The sequence below is a fragment of the Nematolebias whitei genome, chromosome 4 (genome assembly GCF_014905685.2).
Source record: "Nematolebias whitei isolate Nwh7 chromosome 4, NemWhi1, whole genome shotgun sequence".
In the NCBI taxonomy this organism is placed as follows: domain Eukaryota; kingdom Metazoa; phylum Chordata; class Actinopteri; order Cyprinodontiformes; family Rivulidae; genus Nematolebias; species Nematolebias whitei.
In genome coordinates this window covers 27,843,055-27,855,572 of record NC_056501.1, presented here as the reverse complement: position 1 = coordinate 27,855,572, position 12,518 = coordinate 27,843,055, and the positions used below count along the sequence as shown (strand labels likewise).

The 12,518-nt window shown below is 39.8% G+C and overlaps 1 protein-coding gene across 1 annotated transcript in view; it reads right to left on the bottom strand.

Moving 5' to 3' along the window:
- Positions 1 to 8,375, bottom strand: part of tnip1 (TNFAIP3 interacting protein 1) — a 15,034-nt gene extending 6,659 nt beyond the window's left edge. Inside the window, exons 1-11 of the mRNA XM_037675938.1 lie at positions 8,298 to 8,375; positions 7,383 to 7,565; positions 6,279 to 6,422; positions 6,094 to 6,176; positions 5,917 to 5,976; positions 5,070 to 5,279; positions 3,510 to 3,604; positions 2,961 to 3,114; positions 2,692 to 2,784; positions 2,514 to 2,579; positions 1,181 to 1,312 (exon numbers count right to left, since the gene is read on the bottom strand). Coding sequence (XP_037531866.1) covers positions 1,181 to 1,312; positions 2,514 to 2,579; positions 2,692 to 2,784; positions 2,961 to 3,114; positions 3,510 to 3,604; positions 5,070 to 5,279; positions 5,917 to 5,976; positions 6,094 to 6,176; positions 6,279 to 6,422; positions 7,383 to 7,530 — 1,185 coding nt within the window. The 5' untranslated portion in view covers positions 7,531 to 7,565; positions 8,298 to 8,375. The remainder of the gene's footprint in view (positions 1 to 1,180; positions 1,313 to 2,513; positions 2,580 to 2,691; positions 2,785 to 2,960; positions 3,115 to 3,509; positions 3,605 to 5,069; positions 5,280 to 5,916; positions 5,977 to 6,093; positions 6,177 to 6,278; positions 6,423 to 7,382; positions 7,566 to 8,297) is intronic.
- Between the last annotated feature and the right edge of the window lie 4,143 nt (positions 8,376 to 12,518).

The following is a 12,518-nucleotide window of genomic DNA, read 5'->3' as shown; positions in this document are numbered from 1 at the left end:
AACACACCCCATAGGCGCCTATAAGTCGCAGGGCATGCAAATTATACATCCCCCCCCCCCCCCCCCCCCCCCCCAAAAAAAAAAACCCGACTTATAGGCCGAAAAATATGGTACGTGCAGGACAGTAGCTCTCAAGGACCAGATTTGGGCACCACTGGTTAACAGATCATGGTTTGTGGAAGCGTTCCAGAGTCCATAAAATAATGTCCAGAACTGAACCAGATCTGTTTTTTATTGTCTCCTGAAGATCACAACCATCTAATATAGATTTCAGTCTGGTCCCTGGACCGGAGATTTCTCCAGGTTCCTAAGATCTTTCGACGATATTATGAACTGAAGATGACGGGATCTTCAAAAGGTTTTCCAATTTTCTATTAATAAACAACCTGAAGTTTCACTAATAGTTTTAGACAGTTTATCAGACTGGTGAACCTCTGCCCATCTTTACTTCTTAAAGATTCAGCCTCTCTAAAATGCTCTTTCTATACCCAGTCCTCTTACTGACCCGTTGCCAATTAATTTAATTAGTTGTAAAATGCCCCTTTAGTTGTTTATTATTCATTACATTTATTTCTGCAGCCTTTTGTTTCCATTGGTCCAATTTTGAGACGTGATGCTGACATAAAATTCAGAACAGTCTTATTTAAATAAATGTTATCTTAGTTTCAGCATTTCTTGGGTTTACTGTATTCCACTGTGAAGAAATATGGGATTTTGAGATTTGAAAATAATTTCATTCCGTTTATGTTTCGATGTTTTTGCACAACATCCTGATATTTTTTCCCCCAGAATTGAGGTTGTACATCAAATGACTACTTTATCTGAGCGTCACTAAAATCATTGGTTCACAAGATATTTTATTAACACACAGAGTTCATGCCAATTTTGTGTCATGCAATGTGTAGCACACAGAGTACATTATTGGTGATGCTCAGCCACTACCACACCAAATTTTAGATCGTCTTGTACATTGCCTGAGTTAAAGCCATCAATAGCTGCGGCAGCCATCTTTAATCAGAATGACTCCTAAAGTTATTCAGTTGTAGACGTACATGCAATTTCGCAAATTTGGGTAAATTTTTTTTTCTTGAGGCGTTAATCTTTCCTCCATCCTCTAATTCTTTAGAATAGTATTTTAGTTTAATCAGACCATATCCACGCAGGAGTTGTGGATCCCCACCTGAACGTTTTCAATTTTGGACTTGGCCAGCAGCAGCTTCTTGTCGTAGTCGCGCTGCCTCTGCTCTCGCTCGGCCTCCAGCTCCAGCACGGTTTTCTGGGACTCGGCCAGTCGCTGCCTGAGGTCTGTGATCTAAAAACACGTGAAAACATCTGGCTGAGGAGAACGCTCACTGAAAGCACTGATCACAGATGAAAAGTACATTGTTGAGCAAACACAAAGCGAGGGGGCGAAACCCTGCGATTTCAAGATAAGCACTATCAGATGAAGACGTAAATCAAGCGGCGCCTGTGTTAAAATACAGCATTTATCAAATGACAGACCTAAGCTGCAAGAACTCGTTTGCAAGCACGCAGATTTGTTTTTGTGCAAAATATGAACGGACCGAGTGACGCAAATGGATATATCTAGGGCTTCTGTGGTGTAAACCCTAGCCTGCATGGTGTCACCATCTCGGCAGAGTGTGAATGTCGGCATGTTCATAATTGTGGGTGCGCACAAATGCAGGTGTGTTTGTACAAATGTGAGAGTGTGTGTTTATCTGTGTGTCTTTGCTGCCCTCTGACTGCACCACAGCAGGAAGTCAGCGGGTACCAGAGAGGTGAGGGGAATTCTTGCTGAAGTGTGACAGGCCTTGTGGTAAGTCTGCTCAGATAGCAAGCTATTGCAAGATTGCAGCTTTTCCACTGGACAAGCACAATGTTTAAAAAAAAACAAAGGACATGCACTGATGTTGCTTCACTACCAACAGGTGCACAAAACCTCCAGTCCCGTGTTTCTTGAAGATTGCTTAAAAACAAGTAATTTGAACAAAATGCACAAAAGAAAGCTGAAGCTCTACATCTGACAAGTTAAGAGTTCCACGACAACACTGGATCCAGCTGTGGTAACCAGTTAGAATATCACAAAATCCAATAACTAAATTCATTTTTTACAATTAACACAAGTTACTTCAAATAAGTGCTCACAATAATTTAGGGATTTAAAGCACCGTCAGGGTAAAAATCTAAATGAGTAGAGGTGGAAGCGAGCAGAATTTAACTCATTCTGAGCCTACAGCTACATTTTTAGGACTTTCAGTTCTCGGATCATATATATTTTTTGTGTGTGTCAAGTAAAAAGTACAAACCTTTTACCGTTTTAGAATGAAAAGCCAAAGAGCCTGAATCTGATCATAAACCTTAATTTATGTTCCTAATTGAACATAATGCATTAAACTGAATTGGATGTATATAAAAAAAACTAAATTGTGAAAATGATTTTTGGATCGGCTCGTTCAGATCAGATTGGTCTTCCCACATTGTTGACTGCAGCCGTGAAGTCATTACTGTACCTTCTGCTCAAACTGTGACTTCATGGAGTTCCACTGAATGTCCCACTGCTTGTTCACCTCCAGAACCTGTCAAAAGAAACCAAATAACTCAACATATAGGAAACTAAACGCAGAGATTTTCCCCCATGGCAAAAGAGGATGAGACGCAACAACAACAAAAAGGTAAGTAAAAACTCACATCCTTTCTCTGCTTCTCCAAAAGCTTGATCTTCTTTTCATACACCTCTATATCACATGGTTTCACTGGGTTTTTCTCAGCAGATTTTCCACTCTGGGGAGAGACACACACAAGATTTCCCTAAAGCCACAAAAATCCTTCATTGTGTAGATCGTGTGAGCACACAGATGAGAAGTTTATAAATGAAAATCTCCAGTTACAAAAGGTGCGTCAGATGAAATCTCTGCAAAACAATAAATAATTAATAACCGGCGCTCATTTAAAACTACCTTCTGTGGTGTGGCGACCTCCATTTTAGGTCGGACGGCGGATGATCCCTCTTTAACTGGCTCGTCTTTGGCCTCCGGAGTGTCGGTGTCAGATGGCGACGCAGCTACTGCCGCTCCTCCTGTGACCAGCTCCTTAAGTTTCTGATTCTCCTGCCTGAACCAGGGAGAAAGTGAAAACGATAGCGTTTGTGAACGGGGTCCATTTTCCTGAGTTTGTTGACGTTACGCTGAGGCCCAAGGATGTCCTTTGGGAAGAACCTAGAACACCTGCCGAGCCAGAAAGTGCTGAAATACTTGCCACGCCAATCAGAAGTGAAAGTATGGTCAACTGCCTTCTTCTAGATAACTGAGGCGTAATGTTTTTATGATTAAAATGAGTAAACAGGAATATGATTCTTACTGGTGTCATAAAAACAAAATGACCGGGACAAAAAGAAAAGACACGATGACAGCACTGCAAGTCATCTCACTTTTGTTCTTTTCTAACAATGTTTCTGCTCAACAGAAGCGACGTAGAAGTCCAGCAAAGCAAAAAAGGAGAAAGGTTACCTCAGCTGTTCCAAGTCTCGATTCCTGATATGATGATCTTCTTCCATTTTCTTTCGAAGCTCGTTGTTCTCCTGTCTGAGCTGCTCGCACAGAGTCTACAAAACCAAAAGGAGAAGAGAAAAAAGCCCAGAATTATAACACTTGTCTGGAGCATGGCGTTGATTTTTTTTTTAAAGTTAGAAACAAATGCCTTTAATAAAATAAAACAAGTTACTTTGGGGTTAAAATGTCTTCTATCTCTCACTTTTATTCCACAAAGAAGAATGGGTAGTTTTCAAATCACATGTTGGGACCGGTGAAAGAAAATATTCAAATGGCTCAAAGTTATGTTGCACATCCCGTCGACGGCTGGAAACTCACCAGAAGCTCCCACTTAACGTTACAAAGACATTACTGAAATTAAACAGCAGCTGGACTTTTATTATAATCATGTGACAGATACATACTTGCACACGTGCATGTGTAAACTTTTATTATATTATAATGTTTTTAAAGATCTTCAAAGCAGTGTAGGCAGATGCCTCTTCAGACTGACTAGGCATCAGTACGTGATGTTTACCTCCAACTGTCACTGGTTTGTGTAGGTCATATGGTGTCCTACTTACATTGACAGACAATCATTCTGGTGTCACATCATGATGCACATAATTATCACGAGCGTGCCTCAGAAAGTTGATGCAACACAACCGCTGTAAGTCAGAAGTAGGTCTAGGACTCCAACATGTCTCCTTTCAAAACTGCAACTTTTCTAAGTGACAGATTTCTCTCCATTTTCAGGTCATTTATGACGTATGTTCACAAACCTTTACAATAAAACGCACGACTAGTCGTGCACAAAAGACGCAAAGCGTGAAACATTTCTGGAAAGAATGGAATAAATATTTGCCTGTCTTTGTTGGAAATCTGTAGTTTTTAATCTCACACTTCAAGTGTTTAAAGCAAGGTTGGTATTATAAAACAATTATTAAAACAGAAAAGGCTGAATTAGGGTCAAACTTGTTAAGGTCAAAGCTGAATAAATGGTGCAGAATAAAATAAATGACCATCTACATTTATGTAGCACAGGTTCACTGAATGCTTCAGATGTTAATTCAAGCTATGGCTATGTACCAAAGTCCATGCTCAGTAATCCAGGTATAAAATCCAACCATGTTCAGTCAGGTCATCTGGACGGTTTCATTTTTTTGTGCTGAGACATTTCGCCCTCCATCCATATGGCTATTTAGAAGGTTTTATGATAGAGGTGGACAACTTCCCACTTGAGCAACTTATGTTGAGAAACTCACATTTTGACCTTTTAGAAAATGAATAAAAAAGTCTGGAAACAAAATGTAGTCCTGCAATCTGTTTTCTTTTTCCCCGTGTTTATCATGATGACATGGAAAACACTAAAAACCAACTTCACACTCGTCAGGCCTTCGTAGGAACCCTGCAGGCCCCTCAGACACTCTGAATTCACTACAAACCTGGTGCTTTAAAAAGCTCACTCTGGGACAAATTATGCAAATGGCTGAGAATTAATCTACTGAAGATGCCAAACTAACTTGTAGTGATTCTCACCTGTAGGAGGGAGGTCCTCTGCTCATTCTTTTGGACCTTGGAGGAGAGGTGGTGAAACTCCACAGCCATGCGGCCGAGGTGGGCCAAGAGCTGGTTGGGGTTGGACTCCTCGGCGAATATGCTAAAAGAGCTCTCGAGTCTCTTCAGCTGGCTCGCCAGCTCGTTGTTCTCCTGAGGAAGATGGGGGATCGCTCCTGCCACTAAGCCAGCCTGGAGAGACCCACACGAGTAAAAGGCGAGTCATCGTCTTCAAGTCAACAGAGTTGGCAAGCTCACCGTCGCACATTCATTTAAATGAAAGATTTTTCTATGGAATGCTGCAGATGATTTATGTGAAAAGTAAAACCAGTTTGTCCAGTTGGATAGATTTAGCTCCCAGATGCAGTTAGTTGTGACACAGTCAGAAAAATCTTTTTTTTTGAAGGTGGGGCTCTTCTTCATACGGAACAAGTAGTAAAAGCAATGAGAGCGGATATTTCTCTAAAATATTATCACAAGTGTCCCTTTAACCCGTCACCTGGGATGCAGTGTGTGAATGAATCAGCAGAGTAATTCTGGTCAGTAATAATCCTGGAATTTCCCCTCACTGACTCAGCTGGAGCTACCAGTATTGAGTTTGTTAGTGAGTCAACACACCATTGAAATATTCCTAATACTGAGAAAATTACTCTACATGGGAAGTCTGAATTTAGCCTCAGAAAGCTACACAGAATAATAATAGTTTACACGGAGCTTAAATCAAGAGCACCCAGATACTCATTGTGAAGAATGTGTGAAACAAACAATTTGACTTGTGAAAGGTAGAATTTATGAGCTAGTTTATTTTAGGTATTTATTTGATACGCACCGTCATGGCTTCCGAGTGATTTCCCTCCATATTCACTGCCTCAAACTCTGATAGCACCTCCTGTAAGGACCGGAAAGTAGAAGTAGCACAATAAAAATCCCATAGCAGGAAGATAAATATTCTCTAGCTAGCAGCTGGAGATAGTCCATAAGAGATTTTGCAAGCAAGTAAACTTACATTGGGCTTCTCCGGCTGAAGGGTCTTTCCTAAACAGCTCATTAGCTCCTCCTTCTCTGCAGTCGAGTGTAAACAGGGTTTGCCTAAATTAAACCATTCAAGATTATAAAGCAAAATACAATTCCAAAAGGTTTGATTTCAAAGAGCACAACTCTAAAAAGTTCATGATGTCATTAGGGACATACTTTGTGTCTCAGTCTGAATGGGCCCTCCCATGCACAGACTGGCGGCAAAGCTGGAGGACTTTAAGGCCTCGTTGTCTCTCACAAGTTCCTCCACTCGCTGCCGAAGCCTCAACGCCTCCGACTGAGACTCCTCCAGCAAATCACCTGCAAGTTTCAGAGAAAACCCGTCTCTGTCCAGCAGCACTCGACTTAAACTGTATCAGTTTTCTTTCTGACAGATGCTTAAAGGGAAATAAAAGCACGCCTTTTGTGACTCACAGAACAAGCATTCAGTTCAGTCATGTCACTGGTATGCAAGCTTTTCAAGAAGATTCCCATGAAGACTTCTAGGTTTCACTATATTTTTCACACTTGTTGCACAACACTTTTAATTCTGCATGTGTATTTGTTGACTGTGAGGTCAGCTAAGTGAACTGACATAACTCGAGGCTATTGTCTGTACTAGACAGGCTAGACTGGGCGGCTGTGGCTGAGTGGTTAGAGCAGTCGTCCTCCAATGCAGCAGTCACATGCCAAAGTGTCCCTGGGCAAGACACTGAACCCCTCATTGCCTCCAATATGTGTCCCATCGGTGTATGAATGTGATATAAACCACCGATTAGTCTCTTTAGAATGATTTGTTCAATGAGCTTTGTATAGATCTAGTAGAGTGCTGTGTGAATGGGTAAATGAGAACACAGATTGTAATGTAAAGCACTTCGAGTGTCTTGATAAGATAGAAAGGTGATATACAAGTACAGTCCATTTACTACATACAGATTTTGGGGGCTGAGGTGTTGTAGAGGTACGGTAGCCAACTTGGGACCAGAAAGTCACAGTTCGACTCCCCGCCATGCCCACATGTCGTGGTGTCCCTGAGCAATATACCTAATCCCTAATTGCTACCCGGGCATTTACATAGCTGCCCACTGCTCCACCTGGGTGTAACTCATGCGTGATGGATTAAATGCAGAGAAACAATTTTGTCATTTTATGGGAGCATACAGTGATAACACATAGTACTTTCTTAGATAAAGTAAAGAAAGAAAGACGTCCCAGAGAGTACAATGGGTTACCCTAAACTGACAACTATCAGACATAAACATGCTCTCTTCCACAACATACCTAAACTCTTGAGCCCCTTCATTCGCTCCCTCAGCATGCTGTTCTCCTCCAGCAGCTGTCGATAGCTGCTACCCCCTACGGCCTCGTCCCTGGCCTTAACCTCACTCCCACCGGGATCATAGATGCGATATGGACCTTTCCCTTCCATGGCCGTCGCTCACTTCCTACACATGATCTTCTGAACTGTGGGGGTAAAAAAGGACAAAAGACAGTTAAAAAAGTGCACAAATAAAACACAATATGAAGAAAAAGTTATGAGAAGAGAGTGCTTGACTTTAGTACAACCCACAGAGGCAGATTAAGGAGCAGGACCTGAAAAATATGCAACAAACATCATGTTTCTATTCTTACAAGCAGCTGGCCATAGATAACTTTAGCATCCTTTTGTTATGTGACAACACATGGTAACACCAAATCAAAGCATCCCACAGCTAGGCTGTGTGTCCCGACACGTTTCAACTTCAAGCTTCTGCAAAGAAAATGCAGAAATACCGAAGCATGGTCATGGACCACCGTGAAGCCGAACAGAGTTGGAGCTGACACATTTCTGAGAGCTTGTGGCTAAAAGAATAAAAGACAACTACACCGCTCAGGACAATAAAAGGCTAAAAATAAACGACTACAAAAACACTACTTCTAATATTTAACACCGTTTGAAATGCAACCCAATCCGGCTGATGACAGCTACCTTGATTGGCTGAAAAGGGCTAATATTAGTTTTCGCTGTTGTCATGCAAATTGATAGCAACATCTTCGTTAGCCGTCGGCTAGCTCGAACTGGATGACAAAGCGGGACAGGAAGCCGCAAACGCCTCCTATTTCTCCACTAAAAACCTCTCCTATCGATGCTACAAGAGAGCCGAAATGAAGAGTTACGCGACGAAACGACAAAAGAGGTTTTCTCTGACCGGGTACCTTTCAGCTCGCAGTGGCCTCTCGTCTCTCTGGCCAGACAGACATCTATTACGGAAGTAGTCTACTGAGTCTATGCCGTAACCTGGGAAATTCCACCTCGCAACGTTTGATGTAAACAGCGATGATTGACAGCCGGCTACACCAATGAGGGTGGAGCTTACGTCAGAGGGGGTGTATCTATCTGAGAGCCGGGCCGTGTTGTAAACAGAAAAAAATCAAACAAGTTAAAATCGCATACAATTTTTAGGAAGCCCTCTTTTTTATTTTTTTATTTATTTTTTGCTGTCTTTGTGATTTGCCTTCTTAAATATCTCCACACAGTGAAAACTATAAAATGAATGAAAAAATAAATAAAAAATAAAGGTTGAATGAATGAATGAATATAAAGCAAATAAAACAGTAATTCACTAACACAAAGTTTGTTTTCTCAGTCATCCAGGTATATAACAACAAAAAAGGTTGAATCATGTCAACTTCAGGGGTATCTGAGGCAGGCTTGAAACACAAGAGTCAGGGTGGCTTCTGGGTAATACCAGATGGCTAGGCCTCAGACTGACGAAGCCTCTTGGATGAGGGGCGAAACGTTTCTTTTTAACAAAAAAACGAAGTCCAGATGACATGATTCAACCTTTTTTGTTAGTAATTCACTACTTTTCAACTTGATTTATGACTGAATTAAATCACTTTTTCTTATTTAAATTCCATTTTGGAGGGCAGCCTTTTTCATTCAGACACAGATCATCTTCACTGAATTATTGTTTTTTTACTCATTGATAAATTCAGAGGGGCTGATGGGGGTTTCTGTTATTGCATCACATATTTCCTCTGAACTATGAGGATAACCAGACCTAAATCGAGATCAAATGAAATGTTCGCACCTTCGCTTTGACAAAACAACTGTAAAAATGTCCTACCATTAAGGTTAAAGAAAATTTATTTCACTGCTGGTTGTTTCCCCCTTCCATTCAACCTTTATTTACACAGGTTAGTCTCATTGAGTCAAGAGGACTCATTTTCAAGAGAAACCTGAACCAATCATGTAATTGTGCTTTATATTTATGTTTTATTTTTCCTGGTTATATTGAAAATCATAAAGCAGAGCATTATTTAATTGACTATACTGATTTGGGCCATAAATGCAACAAAATGGACTAAAAAATTTACATTTATTGATCAGGAGTGACATTAATTTTTGATCAATGTGTGATAAATACCTTAAGATAAAAATTCTCCACCTTAGATACAAGTATCTCTGGACTTAGTTTCTAGTTTTGTCAGTGAAATGTAAACATATAAGCCTGCGTATGTAAAAATGTGCTTTAAAAAAATCAACTAAATACGTCTGGTTCAGTGTAACTTAAATATCATTTACCACATTTTCAACTAAATTCATTCCAAATAATAGGATTAACATAAAGCTGTCTTCCTCATTAAACAATTGTGCAATAAAAAGGAAAAATCCAGAAGTTCATTCATTAAATTATTTAAAAACAGCTACGTTCGATTGTGAAACTTTGGCTTTTACTAGAGTTCAAAACAACATGTTTTGAAACTGAAGGGGTTTTCTCTAATCTTCTTTTTGCTGCCACAAAAACAGTTAAATATATGTGTTGAAAACTAAAGCAACCCCACAGAACAGTTTTAAACCATGTCAGCCTTAATGACACATTTTGTTTCATGAAGTGATACAACATGTCCTGATGCTGCTCAATAATCCAGGTAGATACACGTAACAAGGTTGAGTCAGGTCCTCTGGATGGATTCTTCTAAAAGACGTCTTCAGAGACTGAAGACGTCTTTTATATAAAAAACATGAAACGTTTCCACAAGGAAGAATCCATTCAGAGAACCTAACTCAACCTTGTTCGAAGAATTATAACATTTATTGTAAATGTTTCAAAAATTCTTATGTATCTAGCAATTATTTTGTAAAACATAAGCTAAAATAAAATAAATAGTAAGTTTCTGGTGAAAATAAATTAGTCCAAATAAAGACACGTGTAAAAAATATTTGCCGCTTGCTGCCGGTTGATGTTAGAGACAGCCAACGAGCTGAATATGAGCTGACGCTGACAGGCCGGTGTCAGTGAATGATGTACAAGTGAACACGCGATGCAAAGGTTTATTACCATGGCAGAGATTTCTTTATTTCTTTCCCTCCTAACGGCGTATGGCGTCTTGTTGAAGCTTCGCTTCTGTTGAAAACCTCCAAATGTGCCGAGCAAGACACTCAAACCTCTGACCCATTCAGATAAGCAATAATTTTTAAATGCAATGCTATTTATGAACAATTTAACTCTGGTTAACAATGAAACTACATTGCTTAAGAATGTTTTCCTCTGTAAATCAGTGTAACCTGCTTTCTGAAGACCATTACTTTACTTTAGGCTAGGTTATAAAAATGTTTTCAGTGCAAAACAGCAGAAAAGAACATTTTTTTTTACACTGTTCAAAGGCCCTAAAAAATGACATAAATTGATTATTTAGAGAAATAGTGACATCTTGTGGAAGTTTAACTAATTATCTTTGACCACATTTTAAACTTTGACAACTCTTGTCTTAACTGGAAACATGAACAACAACAAAACAATTCAGATTATCACGTCACACAATCACACTTACCCACTCGCAGGGTTCTGGTCCCTGCTTTATAGTCACAAGGTTGTAAAAATAATCATAAAGAAAGCAGACCTCCACGAGGACGCAGCCTCAGAACTTCAACCTTGGAGGTCTTATCAGACAGAAGGGTGGGAAATACCCAGCTGTCAAATGATTTGACATAAAATGAGCTGAAAGGAAGCAAAATCAAACCTTTTGTCGCAATTAGCTCTTCCTGTGCCTTCGCAGTGGTGCTCAACTAAAAAAGCACCGTTAACAGAGTAAACATGAGCTTTTAATGAACAATTTTGTCCTCTTTAAATAGCATACTTTCCTGTTTCTGCTTTAAAGGGGATTGCACTATCTATTTGTGTCTTTATTTCTTTGAAAAGAAATGTCCCACTGTGGGCAAAAACTGAGTTAAAACAAGCAGACAATCCTTTTATTAAACAAATAATCACCCACGTTTATGTACGTCTTATTAGTCAGAAACTTGACTAAATGTGTGAGCGTGCTCCCTCTGAGAAACATTCGACAGCTACAAGAATGAGCAAACTCTTTGCTCGAGTAACTCTCTTGCAAATGTTGTTTTGTCCTCAGTCCTGCCACCAGACACGTAAGTATTTGTTGGTGCTCAGTGTTTCCTCCTTGGGCTGCTGTGATGTACTGAAAACAATATGCAGGGTGATGACTGTGGGCCTTCCAGCACAGAACCAGAGAACAAAAGCCCCAGGATGCAGGAAATGTCACCCATCACTTAGAATCCTGCAGGGTAACAAACTGCACCTTTTTTTTTTTTTTTTTTTTACCTCATTCGCACAAGTTAAAACACTTTAAAGCGTTTTCCAAATTGCACAAAGTCAAGAAAGTCCCCGCATCTCGTCTCCAGGCAGCAGAAATAAGCAGCTGATAGTCATTAACTCTGTGACTGAATGCAAAAACATGTCCTTTTATTAGACAGGAAGTAACTTTGATCATCCTGCTGAGGCTTAAATCGAAGTGCCGATTCTCTATTATAATAATAAGAATAAAATGATAGCTGTCAACAGAAATGGAACTATTTTACTCAGTATATTGTCCTAAATTTAGGCTTAGTCTTCAATAAATCCAATAAAAACATTTACTAAACTTTCAAACATTTTAGGCCTCATCTCTGAGGACATAACTCTCTTAAACCAAGCTGCATTAGAAACTAGACAACATAAAATTAATTTGGGAAGAAATAGCAAATAGGTGGCATAGCATGTCAAAAAAGTATAGTTAAAGAGCTAATAATAAATTTAAACTCGTGAGAACTATAAGTGAGTCTCCATCATGCAGCATTTTCTGCTCCAAGTCATAAAGGGCAACTCTACTACAGAGACAACCTAAAATGGCTGCAGCCGCCTCCTGAGCTTAGAAAAAACATTAAAAATAGATCCGAGATCGCACAAAAGTCTGCAGTATCCTGCATCTAAATATTAAAGCAAATAAACAACAACTCACCCACACATTCAGCTTGTCGGCGAAACGCTTTTTAAGGAAACTGGTAGAATAAGGGGGGAAGCAATTTCACTGAGACTTGGGGAATTCCCGTAACCCAGTAAATGTAAAATGGTCTAAAACTGCAGGCTCAGCCCGAAC